This window comes from Mustelus asterias, chromosome 14 (genome assembly GCF_964213995.1).
Source record: "Mustelus asterias chromosome 14, sMusAst1.hap1.1, whole genome shotgun sequence".
Classification (NCBI taxonomy): Eukaryota; Metazoa; Chordata; class Chondrichthyes; order Carcharhiniformes; family Triakidae; genus Mustelus; species Mustelus asterias.
The window spans coordinates 10,258,639-10,278,388 of NC_135814.1; the positions used below are offsets into that span (position 1 = coordinate 10,258,639).

The 19,750-nt window shown below is 46.6% G+C and overlaps 1 protein-coding gene across 12 annotated transcripts in view; it reads left to right on the forward strand.

Moving 5' to 3' along the window:
• The first annotated feature begins 12,449 nt into the window (after positions 1-12,449).
• bin1a (bridging integrator 1a) overlaps positions 12,450-19,750 on the forward strand; it is a 132,118-nt gene continuing 124,817 nt past the window's right edge. For all 12 annotated transcript variants that reach the window (XM_078227865.1, XM_078227866.1, XM_078227870.1 and 9 more), the window contains exon 1: positions 12,450-12,561. In XM_078227865.1, coding sequence (XP_078083991.1) covers positions 12,481-12,561 — 81 coding nt within the window. In that variant the 5' untranslated portion in view covers positions 12,450-12,480. The remainder of the gene's footprint in view (positions 12,562-19,750) is intronic.

Sequence of the window (19,750 nt, forward strand, 5' to 3'; positions counted from 1 at the left end):
TGGTGAGCCTGTCTTGTCAGCTTGGATCGGGAATGTCTCATTGCTGAGACTTTGAATTGGACTTTGATTGGATTGAATTGGATATAAACAAAAAAAAACAACAGCTAAGAAGAAATGGACTTCATCACACAGATATCAATCTGGGGGGCAGCGACATCACACCTGAATCTGTCTGAGGTCACCTACCAACTGACTGAAGATCAGCTTCACCCTGCTGTTATCTGGCTTATATTAAGCTGATCTTTCTCTACACCCTATTGATGACTGTAACACTACATTCTGCACTCTCTCCTTTTCTTCTCTATGAATGGTATGCTTTGTCTGTAGAGCGCGCAAGAAACAATACTTTTCACTGTATACATGTGACAATAATAAATCAAATCAAAGAATGGGGTCCACTGTTTCGGTTGTGGAAACAACATTGCAATGAATGGGTTTGTCTGGACCAAGGCAAGAGCCAGACTAAAGAGATTAAAAAGGTGCTAAGCACTGACCATCCAAACAGGATGCCTCCAGGAAATGCGCTTTGATGTTTCTGATAAAGCTTTGTACTAAAAAGGGCAAGACCATAAAGTTTGACACCGCAGTCAGCAAGGAGAGTCAGGAACGGTCAGCATGATTCACGAACCTACATCTCACACTGGAATGACCAATTGTGTGGGAGTTGTAAGTACCAGTCAGATCTGAGGGACATTGGGTCTGAGGTTTAAGGATACTTTAAGGGAAGCAAATAAATCCTGAGGCAATTTGAGTTCACGTTTGGGCAGAAATGTATGGTTTGCCTGTGGTTTTTTGTGGAGACTTGTATTCATGCGTCATGGGTTTTTTGACTGTTGTGCACTGTCATTACCCTAGTTTAGAGCTCTTGTATTAGAAATTAAGAGTGCTTTTTGGTTAATAAACATATTTGTAATTGAGCCTAAAAGCTTGTGTCTGTGTAAGTTTGTCCATTATAAAATCCAAAAGTCATGAAGTGACAGGAGGAGTAAAGGGGAGTGTGCACCTTTTAAATTCAAAATCATCTAAGAAGTAGGCCTATAAGAAATAGGAGCAGGAGAAGAAAAAGTCCGTCTGACCTGTCAAGCTATTCAATATGATCATGGTTGATCTTGGCAGGTGAAACAAGAACTAGGGGGCATGGCCTCAAATAAGGGGGAGCAGATTTAGGACTGAGTTGAGGAGGAACTTCTTCACCCAAAGGGTTGTGAATCTGTGGAATTCCCTGCCCAGTAAAGCAGTTGAGGCTACCTCGTTGAATGTTTTTAAGGCAAGGATAGATACATTTTTGAACAGTAAAGGAATTAAGGGTTATGGTGAGCAGCGGGTAAGTGGAGCTGCGTCCACAAAAAGATCAGCCAAGATCTTATTGAATGGCGGAGCAGGCTCGAGGGGCCAGATGGCCTACTCTTGCCCCTAGTTCTTAGGTTCTTATTTTTGGCTTCAACTCCACTTCCCCCTCCTGGTCTCTGCTCCCTGCCTCTCTGGTCTGCAACTGCTCCTGTTTGTATTATGCTTATGAAACCCCCTTTCCCAGCTCCCTTCTTCCCTACAAGATACTGAGGAAATCAATTTAACCAATCTTGGGTCATCCAGTCTCCATTTCACAACATCCTTGTTTCTTAGACAATTCTAAGAACATCGGATACAGGAGTTGGGACGTCTTTTTGAAGTTATACAAGACATTGGTAAGGCCACACTTGGAATACTGTGTACAGTTCTGGTCACCCTATTACAGAAAGGAAATTATTAAACTAGAAAGAGTGCAGAAAAGATTTATTATGATGCTACTAGGACTTGATGGTTTGAGTTATAAGGAGAGGCTGGATAGACTGGGGCTTTTTTCTCTGGAGCGTAGAAGGCTGAAGGGTGATCTTATAGAGGTCTATTAAATAATGAGGGGCACAGATCAGCTAGATAGTCAATATCTTTTCCCAAAGGTAGGGGAGTGTAAAACTAGAGGGCATAGGTTTAAGGTGAGAGGGGAGAGATACAAAAGGGTCCAGGGGGCAATTTTTTCACAGAGGGTGGTGAGTGTCTGGAACAAGCTGCCAGAAGTAGTAGTAGAGGTGGGTACAATTTTATCTTTTAAAAAGCGTTTAGACAGTTACATGGGTAAGATGGGTATAGAGGGATATGGGCCAAATGCGGGCAATTGGCACTAGCTTGGGGGTTCACAAAAAAGGCGGCATGGACAAGTTGGGCCGAATGGTCTGTTTCCATGCTGTAAACCTCTATGACTCTATGACTCTATAATTATTTTTCCCCACTATTCAACCCTACATGGATTTCCTTTGCATGTTCACTCGCCTTTTATGAAGAAACGTTGCCTTCAGTAAGTTCTGATTTTTTCTTTGACTAGAAATTTGGATTATTGTTTAAGTTTCTACTCCAAGTTACCCCATATCAGACTTAAAGTACATCAACGTAGATATATCACCAGGACCTGATGGAGTGTATCCCAGGATGTTGTGGGAGGCTAGGGAAGAAACTGCAGGTCTCCTAGCAGAGATTTTTCATCATCGATAGGCACAGATGATGCGCCTGAAGATTGGAGGGTGGCAAATGTTGTGCCTTTGTTTAAGAAGGGCTGCAGGGGAAAGCCTGGGAACTACAGGCCGGTGAGCGTAACAACATAGGTAGGAAGAGTGATGAGGTCCTGCAGCAGCAGTTTAGGGAGTTAGGTAGAAAGTTAAAAAGCAGAACCTCTAGGGTTGTAATCTCAGGATTACTCCCTGTGCTACGTACCAGTGAGGCTAGAAATAGGAACATAGTACAGCTCAACACGTAGTTAAACAGCTGGTGTAGGAGGAAGAGTTTCAGATATCTGGACCATTGGGATCTTTTCCAGGGCAGGTGGGACCTGTACAAGAAGGATGGTTTGCACCTAAACTGGAAGGGCATAAGTATTCTGGCCGGGAGCTTTGCGAGTGTCACATGGGGGGATTTAAACTAGTTTGGCGGGGGGGGGGGGGGGGGGGTGGGAACCAAAGCAAAGGTGAATTAACTGAAGGGGAACCAGAGTGTAGGGCCAGTAAGACTCAGAGAAAGGACAGACAGGGTGTGGTTGCTAAAGAGGGTCTGGTGGACTGCAGTGCATTTGTTTCAATGCGAGAAGTGTAACAAGGAAGGCTGATGAACTTAGATTAGTACTTGGAACCATGATCATAGAAATCATAGAAACCCTACAGTGCAGAAAGAGGCCATTTGGCTCATCAAGTCTGCACCAACCACAATCCCACCCAGGCCCTACCCCCATACATTTACCCACTAACCCCTCTAACCTACGCATCTCAGGACACTATGGGGCAATTTTAGCATGGCCAATCAACCTAACCCACACATCTTTGGACTGTGGGAGGAAACTGGAGCACCCGGAGGAAACCCACGCAGACACGAGGAGAATGTGCAAACTCCACACAGACAGTGACCCAAGCCAGGAATCGAACCCAGGTCCCTGGAGCTGTGAAGCAGCAGTGCTAACCACTGTGCTACCGTGCCGCCCATGATGTTGTTGCTATTACAGAGACTTGGTTAAGGGAAGGACAGGATTGGTCGCTTAACGTTCCAGGATACAGATCTTTGAGGTGGGATAGAGGGGGATGTAAAAGGTGCAGGGGAGTTGCACTATTGGTTAAGGAGAATATCACAGCTGTACTGCAGGAAGCCACCTCGGAGGGCTCATACAGCGAGGCAATATGGGTAGAGCTCAGGAATAGGAAGGGTGTAGTCACAATGTTGGGGGTTTACTATAGGCCACCCAACTGCCAGCGGGAACTAGAGGAACAGATAGGTAGGCAGATTTTGGCAAGGTGTAAAAGTAACAGGGTTGTTGTGGTGGGAGATTTTAACTTCCCCTATATTGACTGGGATTCACTTAGTGCTAGGGGCGTGGATGTAAGGAGTTTGTAAGGAGCATCCAGGAGGGCTTCTTGAAACAGTATGTAGATAGTCCAACTAGGGAAGGGGCCGTACTGGACATGGTATTGGGAAATGAGCCTGGCCAGTTGGTCAATGTTTCAGTAGGGGAGCAGTTAGGGAACAGTGACCACAGTCCAGTAAGCTTTAAGGTACTGATGGATAAAGATGAGTGTAGTCCTCAAGTGAAGGTGCTAAATTGGGGGAAGGTAATTACAGCAATGTTAGTCAGGAACTGAAGAATGTAGATTGGGTGCAGATGTTTGAGGGCAAATCAACATCTGGCATATGGGAGACTTTCAAGTGTAAGTTGATAGGGAATTCAGGACCGGCACATTCCTGTAAGGGTGAAGGATAAGTTTGGCAAGTTTTGGGAATCTTGGATAACAAGATATATTGTGAGCCTAGTCAAAGATAAAAAGGAAGTATTTGTCAAAGCTAGGAGATTGGGAACACATGAAGCAAGTGTGGAATACAAGGAAAGTAGAAAGGAACTTAAGCAAGGAGTAAGGAGGGCTAAAAGCGTTCACAAAAAGTCATTGGCCAGCAGGATTAAGGAAAATCCCAAGGCTTTTTATCCATGTATAAAAAGTAAGAGGGTAGACAGGGAGAGAGTTGGCCCACTTAAGGACAGGGAAGGGAATCAATGCATGGAGCCAGAGGAAATGGGCGAGGTATTAAATGAGTACTTTGTGTCAGTATTCACCAAAGAGAAGGACGAGGTGGATAATGAGTCTGGGAAAGGGTGTGTAGATAGTTTGAGTCATATTGAGATCAAAAAGGAGGAGCTATTGGTTTTCTTGAGAAACATTAATGTAGACAAGTCCCCAGGGCCTGATGGGATATACCCCAGAATACTGAGAGAGGCAGTATGTGTCTATTTTAATGCCAGGAGTGTAGTGAATAAAGTGGATGAGCTTAGAGCGTGGATTGCTGCTTCGAATTGTGATGTGGTGGCCATTACGGAGACTTGGATGTCTCAGGGACAGGACTGGGTGCTTCAGGTGCCGGGTTTTAGATGTTTCAGGAAGGACAGGGAGGGAGGCAAGAGAGGGGGGGGGAGTGGCACTGTTGATCAGGGATAGTGTCACGGCTGTAGAGAAGGTGGACGCCGTGGAGGGATTGACGACGGAGTCTCTGTGGGTGGAGGTTAGGAACAGGAAGGGGTCGGTAACGTTGCTGGGTGTTTTCTATAGGCCGCCCAATAGTAACAGAGATGTTGAGGAGCAGATGGGGAAACAGATCCTGGAGAGATGTAGGAATAACAGAGTTGTCGTGATGGGAGATTTTAATTTCCCAAACATAGATTGGAATATCCCTAGGGCTAGGGGTTTGGATGGAGAGGAGTTTGTTAGGTGTGTCCAGGAGAGTTTCCTGACACAGTATGTGGATAAGCCTACTAGAGGAGAGGCTGTACTTGATCTGGTGCTGGCTAATGAACCTGGACAGGTGGAGGATCTCTCGGTGGGTGAGCATCTTGGGGATAGCGATCATAATTCTATCTCCTTCACGATAGCATTGGAAAGAGATAGGATCAGGCAGGCTAGGAAAGTGTTTCTCTGGAGTAAAGGGAAATACAGTGTCATCAGGGAGGAAATTAGACGGGTAAATTGGAAGGAGGCATTCTTGGGGAAAAGTACCGAAGGAAAGTGGAGGATTTTCAAGGAATGTTTGTCTGGAGCTCTGCATGACAACGTTCCGATGAGACAGGGGGGTGTTGGTAGGGTACGGGAACCGTGGTGCACAAAGGTTGTGATGAACCTGGTGAATAAGAAAAGAGAGGCGTACAGAAGGTTCAGAGAGCTAGGAGGTGTTAAGGATTTAGAGGAGTATACGGGATGTAGGAAGGAGCTTAAGAAGGAAATTAGGAGAGCGAGAAGGGGTCATGAGAAGACCTTGGCGGGTAAGATTAAGGAGAATCCCAAGGCTTTCTACAAATATGTCAAGAGTAAAAGGATGAGATGTGAAGGCATAGGACCCTTAAAAGGTGAAGGGGGAAAAGTTTGTGCGGAACCGTTAGAAATGGCGGAGGTGCTTAATGAATACTTTACCTCGGTATTCACGGTGGAAAGGGATCTGGGTGGTTGTACTGCTGGTTTGCGGTGGACAGAAAGGATCGAGCATGTGGACATAAAGAAAGAGGATGTGTTGGAACTATTGAATGGCATCAAGGTTGGTAAGTCGCCGGGACCGGATGGGATGTACCCCAGGTTACTGTGGGAGGCGAGGGAGGAGATTGCGGAGCCTTTGGCGATGATCTTTGCATCGTCGATGGAGACGGGAGAGGTTCCGGAGGATTGGAGGATTGCAGATGTGGTCCCTATATTCAAGAAAGGGAACAGGGACAGCCCGGGAAATTACCGACCGGTGAGTCTAACCTCAGTGGTTGGTAAGTTGATGGAGAGGATCCTGAGAGACAGGATTTATGATCATCTAGAGAAGTTTAGTATGATCAAAAGTAGTCAGCACGGCTTTGTCAAGGGCAGGTCGTGCCTTACGAGCCTGGTTGAGTTCTTTGAAAATGTGACCAAACACATTGACGAAGGAAGAGCGGTGGATGTGGTCTATATGGACTTCAGCAAGGCGTTCGATAAGGTCCCCCATGCAAGACTTCTTGAGAAAGTGAGAGGGCATGGGATCCAAGGGGCTGTTGCCTTGTGGATCCAGAACTGGCTTGCCTGCAGAAGGCAGAGAGTGGCTGTGGAGGGGTCTTTCTCTGCATGGCGGTCAGTGACCAGTGGAGTGCCCCAGGGATCTGTTCTGGGACCCTTGCTGTTTGTCATTTTCATAAATGACCTGGATGAGGAAGTGGAGGGATGGGTTGGTAAGTTTGCTGACGACACCAAGGTAGGTGGTGTTGTGGATAGTTTGGAGGGATGTCAGAAGTTGCAGCGAGACATAGATAGAATGCAAGACTGGGCGGAGAAGTGGCAGATGGACTTCAACCCGGATAAGTGTGTGGTGATCCATTTTGGCAGATCCAATGGGATGAAGCAGCAATATAATATGAAGGGTACCATTCTTAGCAGTGTAGAGGATCAGAAGGACCTTGGGGTCCGGGTCCATAGGACTCTTAAATCGGCCTCGCAGGTGGAGGATGCGGTCAAGAAGGTGTACGGCGTACTGGCCTTCATTAATCGAGGGATTGAGTTTAGGAGTCGGGAGATAATGCTGCAGCTTTATAGGACCCTGGTTAGACCCCACTTGGAGTACTGCGCGCAGTTCTGGTCACCTCATTACAGGAAAGATGTTGAAGCCATTGAAAGGGTGCAGAGGAGATTTACAAGGATGTTGCCTGGATTGGGGGGCATGCCTTATGAGGATAGGTTGAGGGAGCTTGGTCTCTTCTCCCTGGAGAGACGAAGGATGAGAGGTGACCTGATAGAGGTTTACAAGATGTTGAGAGGTCTGGATAGGGTAGACTCTCAGAGGCTATTTCCAAGGGCTGAAATGGTTGCTACGAGAGGACACAGGTTTAAGGTGCTGGGGGGTAGGTACAGAGGAGATGTCAGGGGTAAGTTTTTCACTCAGAGGGTGGTGGGTGAGTGGAATCGGCTGACGTCGGTGGTGGTGGAGGCAAACTCGTTGGGGTCTTTTAAGAGACTTCTGGATGAGTACATGGGATTTAATGGGATTGAGGGCTATAGATAGGCCTAGAGGTGGGGATGTGATCGGCGCAACCTGTGGGCCGAAGGGCCTGTTTGTGCTGTGGCTTTCTATGTTCTATGTTCTAAGGGAAGAAATTGCTGGGGCCTTGAGAGAAATCTTAGTATCCTTACTGGCTACAGGGGAGGTCCCAGAGAATTGGAGAATGGCCAATGTTGTTCCTTTGTTTAAGAAGGGCAATTCAGGCAATGACAGGCTGGTGAGCCTTACGTCAGTGGTAGGGAAATTATTGGAGAGAATTCTTCGAGACAAGATTTACTCCCACTTGGAAATAAGTGGACGTATTAGTGAGAGGCCTTTGTGAAGGGGAGGTCGTGTCTCACTAACTTGATTGAGTTTTTCGAGGAAGTAACGAAGATGATTAATGAGGGTAGGGCAGTGGATGTTGTCTATATGGACTTTATTAAGGCCTTTGACAAGATCCCTCATGGCAGACTGGTGCAGAAGGTGAAGTCGCATGGGATCAGAGGTAAACTGGCAAGGTGGATACAGAACTGGCTCGGTCATAGAAGACAGAAGGTAGCAGTGGAAGGGTGCGTTTCTAAATGGAGGGCTGTGACAAGTGCGTTCCTCAGGAATCAGTGCTGGGACTTTTGCTGTTTGTAATATATATAAATGATTTGGAGGAAAAGGTTGGTGGATTTGCAAATAGCGATGAGGACCATCAGAGGATACAGCAGGATATAGATCGGTTGGAGACTTGGGCAGAGAGAGGCAGATGGAGTTTAATCCAGACAAATGTGAGGTAATGCATTTTGGAAGGTCTAATACAGATAGGAAATAGGCAAAGGGACCTGGGTGTACAGGTACGCAGATCACTGAAAGTGGCAATGCAGGTAGAGAAGGTAGTCAAGAAGGCATACGGCATGCTTGCCTTCATCGGCCAGGGCATTGAGTTTAAAAAGTCATGTTGCAGCTTTATAGAACCTTAGTTAGGTCGCACTTGGGATATAGTGTTCAATTCTGGTCGCCACACTACCAGAAGGATGTGGAGGCTTTGGAGAAGGTGCAGAAAAGATTTACCAAAATGAAAAAGGTTATCTAGGATTACAATGGGATCTTGATCAACTGGGCCAGTGGGGTGGTGAATGACAGATGGAGTTTAATTTAGATAAATGCAAGGTGATGCATTTTTGTAGATCAAACCAGGGCACGACTTACTCAGTTAATGACAGGGTGTTGGGGAGAGTTATAGAACAAAGAGATGTTGGGGTACAGGTTCATAGTCCCTTGAAAGTGGAACCTCAGGTGGACAGGGTGGTGAAGGAGGCATTCAGTATGCTTGGTTTCATTGGTCAGAACGTTGAATACAGGAGTTGGGACATCTTGTTGAAGTTGTTCAAGACATTGGTAAGGCCACACTTGGAATACTGTGTACATTTCTGGTCACCCTATTATAGAAAGGATATTATTAAACTGGAAAGAGTGCAGAAACGATTTACTAGGATGCTACCGGGACTTGATGGTTTGAGTTGTAAGGAGAGGCTGGATAGACTGGGACTGTCCTCCCTGGAGCGAAGGAGGCTGAGGGGTGATTTTATAGAGGTTTATAAAATAATGAGGGGCATAGATCAGCTAGATAGTCAATGTCTTTTCCCAAATGTAGGGGAGTCTAAAACTAGAGGGCATAGGTTTAAGGTGAGAGGGGAGAGATACAAAAGGGTCCAGAGGGGCAATTTTTTCACACAGAGGGTGGTGAATATCTAGAACGAGCTGCCAGAGGTAGTAGTAGAGGCGGGTACAATTTTGTCTTTTAAAAAGCATTTAGACAGTTACATGGGTACGATCGGTATAGAGGGATATGGGGACTTGAGGGACTTGAAACTTCAGCTCTTTTCTCTCTTTACAGCTGCTGCCAGACCTGCTGAGATTTTCCAGCATTTTCATCTTTTGCTATCATTCTGAGTGTTTAAGTTTTCTGACGTCTTTCCATCTCTGTAGTTAGTTGAATGCCAATACATCGCATTCCATAGAACTTACAGCACAGAAAAAGGCATTCAGTCCAATTGGTCTATGCAGATGTTTATTCTCCCACAAGCCTCCTCCCATTCCTCTTCATCCAACCCAACCATTATAATCATCACTGACAAAGGGTCATCCAGACTCAAAATGTTGGCTCTATTCTCTCTCCACAGATGCTGTCAGACCTGCTAAGATTTCCCTGCATTTTCTGTTTTTGATCCAGATTCCAGCATCCTCAGTATTTTGCTTTTATCATAATCATCTATTCCTTTCTCCCTGTGTTCATATAGCATTCTCTTAAAGACAGCCATGATTTTTGCCTCAACAATCCTGCAGTAGCAAGTTCCGCAATCTGTCTGCCCTTTGGATAGAGAAGTTTCTCCTGAATCTCTTAGTCAAATTATTTGTGACAAACCTATATTTGGATCCCCCAGTTTTAGTCTTCCCGCCTTTTGCCACAAGTGGGGATGTTCTCTCTACATCTACTTTAGAATCATAGAATCCCTACAGTACAGAAGGAAGTCATTTGGCCCATCGAGTCTGTACCAACCATAATCCCACCTAGGCCCTATTCCCGTAACCCCACCAGAGACTGTGCCATCGTGCCGCCCTTATCTTCCTTATAGGGGGAAGGGGAGATCAGGATATTGAATTTGATGATCAGCCATGATCATAATGAATGGTGGAGCAGGCTCGAAGGGCCGAATGGCCTAGTCCTGCTTTTAGTTTCTATGTTCCAAAGGAGAAGACCTTTCAGAGTTTCACTGAACCTTCATAGGAAAGGTTTCTGTATATATACCTCACTATATATTATATATAAACATGGTGAGGCAGATTTTCCTATTAATTTTTATTCATTCTAATTCCCCAATTCAATGAATTCATATTTTATATGCAGCAGTCCTTTAAAGCAATCTTTTTGTTTCCAATGCCAAACCATGCATGGTGTGATCTTGTTAGATACAAGATTAATGGTTCAATTAAACTCTGTGCGAGCTTTCCAGTGTTCCTCTCCTTGGGTGATGTTGTCCCTTTAAAAGTGTAGTGTGATTCTCAATTACCTCATGCAGTGAGTTTTCTTTAAGCATTGGTCAAAATTCCTGTAGTTTTCCGGGGTGGCACGGTAGCACAATGGTTAGCACTGCTACTTCACAACACCCGGGACCTGGGTTCGATTCCTGGCTTGGGACACTGTCTGTGCGGTGTTTGTATGTTCTCCCCATGTCTGCTTGGGTTTCCGCTGGGCGCTCCGGTTTCCTCCCACATTTTGAAAGACGTGCTGGTTAGGTGCATTGACCTGAACAGGTGCCGGACTGTGGCGACTAGGGGAATTTCACAGTAACTTCATTGCAGTGTCAATGTAAGCCTTACTTGTGACTAATAAATAAAACTTAACTTAAACTTGACCAGGCGGCATGGTCCCTTTAAGACCCGCATGTGGTGGCACAGTGGTTAGCACTGCTCCCACAGTCTGAAAGACTGTGGTTAGGTGCATTGGCCATGCTAAATTCTCCCTCGAACAGCCACTGGAGTGTGGCGACTGGGGGATTTTTCACAGTAACTTCATTGCAGTGTTAATGTAAGCCTACTTGTGACACTAATAGATAAACTTTAAATTTTAACTTTTCAGCGTGGTGTGGTCCCGTTAACAAATGCCCCTGGTTTCCAATACCCCTACCCCCTCAATCCGGGTTGGTGTGATCCCTTTAAATCAATTTGCAGGTTTCAAAGCCCGTCCCCCAGGGCGGTGGTATGTAGTGCATCTCTTTAAGGGCATTGTGTGTTTCCCAGGGCATTGCCCTCGGAGTGGTGTGCTCCCTAATGTACTTTGCCTTTTGTAGTATGGTCCCTTTAATGATTCTTTCAGGTCCACAATACCCCTTCCCTTTTTGTAGTATCATCACTTTAAGAGATGTGCCATGTTTGGTTTGGTAGCTTCCCTTTAAGAGGTGCTCCAGATTCCAATGTCCATCCAACTGGGTGATACTGCCCCTTTAAGAAATGCTTCAGATTCCAATGCCCATCCAGCTGGGCGGTGCTTTAATTCCCTCCATAAGTTCAAATGCCTCGAGCAAGGGAAAGTCAAACAAAAAAGGAAAAACGTCATAAAAATCTGGCCAGAGAATGTTTCAATACAATGGGCTATATCCGGGGTTGCTAAGCAATAAATTGAATTGGCGCCATTACTCCGTGGTGTGCTCCCACTTCAATTCATCTTTGTGAGTGAAACTTAGGAAAGTGCTTGAAAACAGTGACAACAACTCAGGGAGGTCCTTTTAAATCCGTCTGCAGGTTCCAAAGCCTCTCCTCCTGGGGGATGGTGTGGTCCCTTTAAATCCCTCTGCACTTCCAGAGCTCCGATCCTGGGGTGGTGCAGGTCCCTTTAAATCCTCTGCAAGTTCCAGAGCCCCTATCCCAGGGTGCTGCAGTCCTTTTAAATCCCTCTTCAGGGGCCAGAGCCCGTCTCCCAGGGCACTGCGGTCCCTTTAAATCCGTCTGCAGATTTCAAATCACCTCCCCGGGGTGGTTTCGTCCCTTTAAATCCCTCTGCAGGATCCAGAGACCCTATCCTGCGGTGGTTCGGTACCTTTAAATGCCTCTGCAGGTTCTAGATCACATATCCTGCGGTGGTGCAGTCCCTTTAAATCCCTCTGCACGTTCCAGATCACATATCCCGCAGTGGTGCGGTCCCTTTAAATCCCTGTACAAGTTCTAAATCCCCTATCCCGCGGTGGTGCGATCTAGAACGTGCAGAGGGATTTAAAGGGACCGCACCACTGCGGGATGTGTGATCTAGAACCTGCAGAAGGATTAAAGGGACCGCACATCCCGCAGTGGTGCGGTCCCTTTAAATCCCTCTGCACGTTCTAGATCCCCTATCCTGCAGTGGTGCGGTCCCTTTAAATAGCTGGCCCCGCCCCCCCGGGCTGAGGGAAGATGGCGGAGCCGGGGAAGGGAGTGAGCGCCGGTTTCATCGCCAAGAATGTCCAGAAGAAGATCAGCCGGGCCCAGGAGAAGGTGCGGGGGCTCGGGCCGGGTCTGAGGGGGGGGGAATTACCCCGCGGGGAGCGGGCTGTGTGAGTGCGGCCCGGGCCCGGGGCTGGCGGTGCGGCCCGGGCTTGTCTGACAGGAATCCCCGGCCCCGCCGAGCCGCAGCGGAGAGAGAGAGAGAGACTGGGGCGGGGCTGGGGGTGACAGGACTGCGTGTTTTTTTGGGAGGGTATCAGAATGAGGAGGAGGGGGGGGTATCAGAATGAGGAGGAAGGGGGGGGTATCAGAATGAGGAGGGGGGGTGTCAGAATGAGGAGGAGGGGGGGTGTCAGAATGAGGAGGAGGGGGGGTGTCAGAATGAGGAGGAGGGGGGGTGTCAGAATGAGGAGGAGGGGGGGTGTCAGAATGAGGAGGAGGGGGTTGTCAGAATGAGGAGGAGGGGGGGTGTCAGAATGAGGAGGGGGGGGGGTGTCAGAATGAGGAGGGGGGGGTGTCAGAATGAGGAGGAGGGGGGGTGTCAGAATGAGGAGGAGGGGGGGTGTCAGAATGAGGAGGAGGAGGGGGGGTGTCAGAATGAGGAGGAGGGGGGGGTGTCAGAATGAGGAGGAGGGGGGGGTGTCAGAATGAGGAGGAGGGGGGGGTGTCAGAATGAGGAGGAGGGGGGGGTGTCAGAATGAGGAGGGGGGGGTGTCAGAATGAGGAGGGGGGGGGGTGTCAGAATGAGGAGGGGGGGGGTGTCAGAATGAGGAGGGGGGGGTGTCAGAATGAGGAGGGGGGGGGGGTTGTCAGAATGAGGAGGGGGGGGGTTGTCAGAATGAGGAGGGGGGGGGTGTCAGAATGAGGAGGGGGGGGTGTCAGAATGAGGAGGGGGGGGTCAGAATGAGGAGGGGGGGTGTCAGAATGAGGAGGGGAGGGGGGGTGTCAAAGTCAGAATGAGGGCGTGTGGGGGGGTGTGTCAGAATGAGGGCGTGGAGGGGTGGTGTCAGAATGAGGGCGAGGGGGGTGGTGTCAGAATGAGGGTTGGGGAGGCCGTGGGGGGGTCAGTGAGGGAGTGAGGGAGGGATCGGGGTCAGAGTGAGGGGGGGGGATCGGTGTCAGAGTGGGGGGGGTTGAGGGGGGATAGAAACTGAGTGTTTTTGTGGATGGGGGCGGAGGAGAGTGTATGATTGTGAAGGGGAGGGAGGTGTGATCCTTTGTGGCTGTGCCAGTGAGGGGACCCGTCTTCATTTGTCAAAATCTGTAGGTCGACACAATGGAGTTTAAAGGGAGAGTTTGTCCACTTTCTGGGGGAGAGGAGCCTTCTAGATTTTGGTACTTCAAGTGCACATTAGTGATTTTAAAAATATCAAGTGACCTGAGTTTCTGCCTCTTTTCTAGCAATGTGTTCCAGACTCCAAATATGCTCTGGGGTGAAAAACATGCCTCAAATCTAACCCTTTCCCAAGTTACTGTAGGATTATGGCCCCTAATTATTGACACCCCCATTTGCTCTATCTGGGCTCCACTTCAATTAAATCTCCCCCTGGCTGCCTCTATTCCAAAGGAAATAACCCCAGAATATCCAAGCTTTCCTCATGGTTAAAAGTTCCTGTTCTTGGCAATGGCCTTGTGAATCTCCTCTCTCTCTCTGAGCAAGCAACATTCATTTTTTTGGCCATGGATTATTCTTCTTCATCCTCCATTGATTTGGCACGAAGCTGTATCCTCCCAAACTCTTAATCTCCACCGGTGAATCTTTTTGTTTTTTTTAATGCCCCTGAGATTGTTAAAAATATCCTATTCTCAAATCTTTGACCTCCAGGTTTTAAGGTCCCGTCACCCCAGTTCCACTTGGTCTTGAGTTTCTTTACCCTCCACTTCGCCTGTTATTTGCATTAAGGGCTTTAGCGGTGTCTGTCTGGAAGAATGAGAACAGCTGATGGTGCTGTACTTTGTCTCCCCTAGGCTGCTGTAGGTTAACTGTGATATCAATCATTCTATTTGATGCCTTTTGATGTCTTTGGATTGCATTTCTTATTTTTGAAGTGGTCTTCATCTGTTTTCTCTCAAAATTCCACCATTATTTTCTTTACAAGACTCTTTCCAAGATGTTTGCTGAGTCAACTCTTTGAGTTTTGGGCTACTTCATGTTGGAAGCGGCACACTTGTCATAAATGGTCATGCACATAGGTGGACTCTAGCCTATCCCACTTTTGTTTAAAAAAAAGGCATAATTAAAAGCTTTTATTTGAAGGAAAGGTTAGTTTCTCCCTTGCCTGTTGGCGGGACAGTGACTGGATAGCTTCTTGTCAGTATGCCAGCAGATTCAGACAAAACTCATTCATCCTTGTTGTGTAATCTGGAATATTATGAAATGGGTGTTCCTCTTTTACAATGTCTCTTGGTGCTGGCAGATGAGTTGATTCATTTTCAGACAAATAACTCGCCGTTAATATTTGATTCAGTCCTTGGATTAGTATTCTGTTTTAGAAAAATGAGTTATGTTGGAATATGAAGTGGTAGGAACTGAAATGTATTTTTTTCAGTGTTCAACTCCACATTGCCTTGTACCTAGAGTGAATGGAAATTAAATTTGGACCTACCCTGACCTTAGTTAGCAGTGTGACGCTGAACTACATATGTCATGAATATCCAAGGTTTAATTTGTTAATTTAATCTTAGTTGCTTTGATTTATTATTGTCACATGCATTTGTATACAGTGAAAAGTATTGTTTCTTGCACACTATACAGACAAAGCATACTGTTCATAGAGAAGGAAAGGAGAGTGTGCAAAATGTAGTGTTACAGTCATAGCTAGGGTGCAGAGAAAGATCAACTTAATGCGAGGTAAGTCCATTCAAAAGTCTGACAGCAGCAGGGAAGAAGCTGTTCTTGAGTCGGTTGGTACGTGTCCTCATACTTTTGTATCTTTTTCCCGACGGAAGAAGGTGGAAGAGAGAATGCTCGGGGTGTGTGAGGTCCTTAATTATGCTGGCTGCTTTTCCGAGGTAGTGGGAAGTGTAGACGGTGTCAATGGATGGGAGGCTGGTTTGAGTGATGGACTGGGCTTCGTTCACAACCTTTTGTAGTTTCTTGCGGTCTTGGTCAGAGCAAGAGCCATACCAAGCTGTGGTACAACCGGAAAGGATGCTTTCTATGGTGCATCTGTAGAAGTTGGTGAGAGTTGTAGCGGACATGCCAAATTTCCTTCGTCTCCTGAGAAAGCCGAGGCATTGGTGGGCTTTCTTAACTATAGTGTCGGCGTGGAGGGACCAGGACAGGTTGGTGATCTGGACACTTAAAAATGTGAAGCTTTCGACCATTTCTTATTTTATCCCCATTGATGTAGGCAGAGGCATGCTCCACTGCGCTTCCTGAAATCAATAACTGTCTCCTTCATTTTGTTGACTTTGTGGGAGAGATTATTGTTGTCACACCAGCTCACCAGGTTCTCTATCTCATTCCTGTCTCGTCATTGTTTGAGATTGACCTGCAATAGTGTTATCAGCAAACTTGAAAATCAGGTTTTGGGGGGAATTTGCCCATACAGTCGAAGGTGTATAAGGAGTATAGTAAGGGGCTGAGAACACAGCCTTGCGAAGCACTGGTGTTGAGGATGATCGCGGAGAATGTGTTGTTGCCTATCCTTACTGACTGCGGTCTGTGGATTAGGAAGTCTAGGATCCAGTTGCAGAGGGAGGAGCTGCGCCTCAGGCCATGAAGTTTGGAGATGAGTCTCGTAGGAATAATGGTGTTGAAGGCCGAGCTGCAGTCTGTGAATAGAATCCTATGAAGGGGATCGGGGTTATGGGGGAAAGGCAGGAGAATGGGGATGAGAAAAATATCAGCCATGATTGAATGGTGGAGCAGACTCGACGGGCCGAGTGGCCTAATTCTGCTCCCATGTCTTCTGGTCTTAATAGGAGTCTGTCATAGGTGTCTTTATTATCTAGGTGTTCCAGGTTTGAGTGTAGGCCCAGGGAGATGGTGTCTGCTGTGAACCTGTTGCGGCAATAGGCAAACTGTAGTGGATCCAGGCAGTCTGGGAGGCAGGAATTAATTTGTTCCACGACTAACCTTTTGAAGCACTTCATAATGAATGTCAGAGCCACCAGACGATAGTCATTAAGGCACGCTGCCTGGCTTTTCTTTGGTACCAAGGTGGTGGTCATCTACTTGAAGCAGTTAGGGACCTTAGATTGGTGTAAAGAGAGGTTGAAGATGTCTGTGAATAAAGTTTATTTGTTAGTCACAAATAGGCTAACATTCGCACTGCAATGAAGTTTTTGTGAAATTCGCCTAGTCGCCACACTCCTGCGACTGGGTACACTGAGGGAGAATTTAGCATGGCCAATGCACCTAACCAGCATGTCTTTGAACTGTGGGAGGACACCGGAGCACCTGGAGGAAACCCACGCAGACACGGGGAGAATGTGCAAACTCCACACAGACATTGACCCAACCCGGGAATCGAACCCGGTCCCTGGCACTGTGAGGCAGCAGTGCTAACTACTGTGCCGCCATGCGAATACTGCTGCCAGCTGGTCCATGCAGGACCTGAGTGCTCATCTAGGTACTCCATCTGGGCCAGTTGCTTTCCTTGGTTGACTTTTGAGAAGGCTGCTCTGATGTCGGCAATGGTAACCTTGGATACAGGTTTGTCCGAGGCCTCCGGGATGGAGGGCATGCGCTCGCTGCCCTCTTGCTCAAAATGGACATGGTGACATGGAAACAAAAACTAGAAGCAGGAATAGGCTATTCGACTCTTCGAGCCTGCTCCACCATTCATTATGATCATGGCTGATCATCAAATTCAATATCCTGATCCCGCCTTCCCCCATATCCCTTGATCCCTTTAGCCCCAAGAGCTATATCTAATTCCTTCTTGAAATCTCTCAATGTTTTGGCCTGAAGTACTTTGTGGTACAGAATTCCACATATTCACCACTCTCTGGGTGAAGAAATTTCTCCTCAGTTCTAAAAGGTTTACCCTTTACCCATAAATTATGACCCCTGGATTCCCCCACCATTGGGAACATTCTTTCTGAATCTACCCTGTCCAACCCTGTTAGAATTTTATAAATTTCTATGAGATGCCCTCTCACTCTTCTAAACTCCAGTGAATATAATCCTAACCGACTTAGTCTCTCCTCATTGCCAGGGAGTGTCCTATGTGGATTTGACCTATGTTGTGGAGAAGCTCAAATCAGTTGGGGTTCTCCTGATACCATGAGGAAGCGGTGACTACCCGGCTGGCCAGCTGACAATGGATGGAATTGGACTTGATGCCACCTGTAGTTGAATTACCTGTTGAAACTCCACTCTAGACTTGCATAGGAAAAATGATCAATTAGTTATTGTAACATCAAGGCTCCATTGCTTTCCTGACACAAGCCACTACTTTTGGGAGAAGGGTGAATTGGGAAGTGGTGTGGATTCTGGAACATGTAATTGTAACTTAAGAATTACTGGAAACTTTGGGTGGAGTGGAGTGTTGCACTGGTTAGCATTGTTGCTATGTACCATAATGTGAATGATCTGACGCAAACAAAAATAGAGTGAATAGTAATGCCACTGAGTCAGCCAGCGAGTTGGAGGCAAGGTGGAATTTATCCAAGGAGAGACTTGCATTGATATAATAAGGTTCTCTTTAGGAGCACCTTTGGCCTTGGCAATGTGAAATCTCCTTGAGCTGCAGTGACAGCTGCAATGTAGGAAAATTTCACATGGCAAGATTCCAGAATCCGATAAAAGATTGGGTAATTTATATAAATTGGGTTGGTTGAGAGATATGTATTGGCCGTGGTAAGGGCAGAACACTCCTGTTCTTTGAAGTGGTTCCCTGGGATATTTCATCTCCAATTGAAAGGGCAGACAGGACGAACGATTAACGTTCTATCCCCTCAGCACTGCACTGAAGTGCGTCCCTAGATTGTGTTTGTTTTCGTGTTTGGAGTAGGCGTTAAACCCATGCCATACTGGTGAAATTGCTACCACTCTTGATTCCTTCAGGATTGTAGTAGTTGAAGATGAATTGAAACTTTAGTGCAGTGGTTGAAAATATAAAACAGCTGTTAATTGTCTGTACTCATTATCTTTGTATGATTGGGCCGTAGTATAAGCTCTTAAAGCAGCATGGGTGTTAACAGTTGTACGTGCTAGATTCACCACTCCAGGCAGGGGACGGAGATTACAGCTGCTGCCAGCTTGAAGCTGATTATTCTGATCAAATTCTTCTGAAAATGTTATGCTTGAACAATATTTGCATATGCACATAATGCCGTACACGTGTAGTCATTTATGCAGCAAGTTGGTAAACAGTAATATATTTGTCAAATTATCACTTTAAAGGTTAAAAATTGGCTATGACACTGGGGAGAATACCCCTGCTGTTCAAATCATACTCTGGGATCTGTCCATTTGAGAGGACAGATGGGATTTGTTTCATGTCTCATCTGAAAGCTGGCACTGCTGCACTCCCCTTGGTGTGGCACTTGCAATAGATCTAGGATGATATTGCAACCTTGATGGATTGAGGCATTGAACATCGGATCAACTGCACCTGCTCAGACTTCTACAAACTGCAAGTGTTTGAAGCAAAAGTCCTAGTGTACAGTTGTCATCAGAATATTCCTACCCTCCTGTACTGCAGTGAGACCTGGACTACGTATCAGCGACATATAAAGACTGCTAGAGGAATTTCTCAGGTAAGCCTTTCGCTGCATTCTTGAATGGGAGAACTGTCGAATAAATGTTAGTGCCCCCATTGCTTCGGGCAAAACTCCTATAAAATCAACTTTGAACTGGATATTTTCTAGATGGCCTCACTCTTTTCTCATTTCTCAAAAATGTCAGCATTCCAGTGAAGGACAAAGAAAATGCTTCAGAAACTCTCCTTGCAGCGTGGCAGCATTAACATTTAATGACTTTGGAGAAGCTTGCTACCATCATTCAGAATGGGGACAACTTGTCCACCATATGACTTCAAGTTTGAGTGACAGTGTCTTAATGATGAGGTAGAGGAGGAAGAAAAGGAAACAGATTCTATTCTCCAGATCCCACTACCCTGTGGGACATCCTGCCCCCATGGGCCCAATGGTCTGTGGGTTGACAATTGGTCTCTTCAGTCACATGGCAGAAACTTGTGACCCTGAGGGGCGACCAATGACCTGACTGAGCAGTGACTGACAAGGTGAGGTTTCCAAGCCAACATTTCTTTTTCTCCAGTTCTGATGG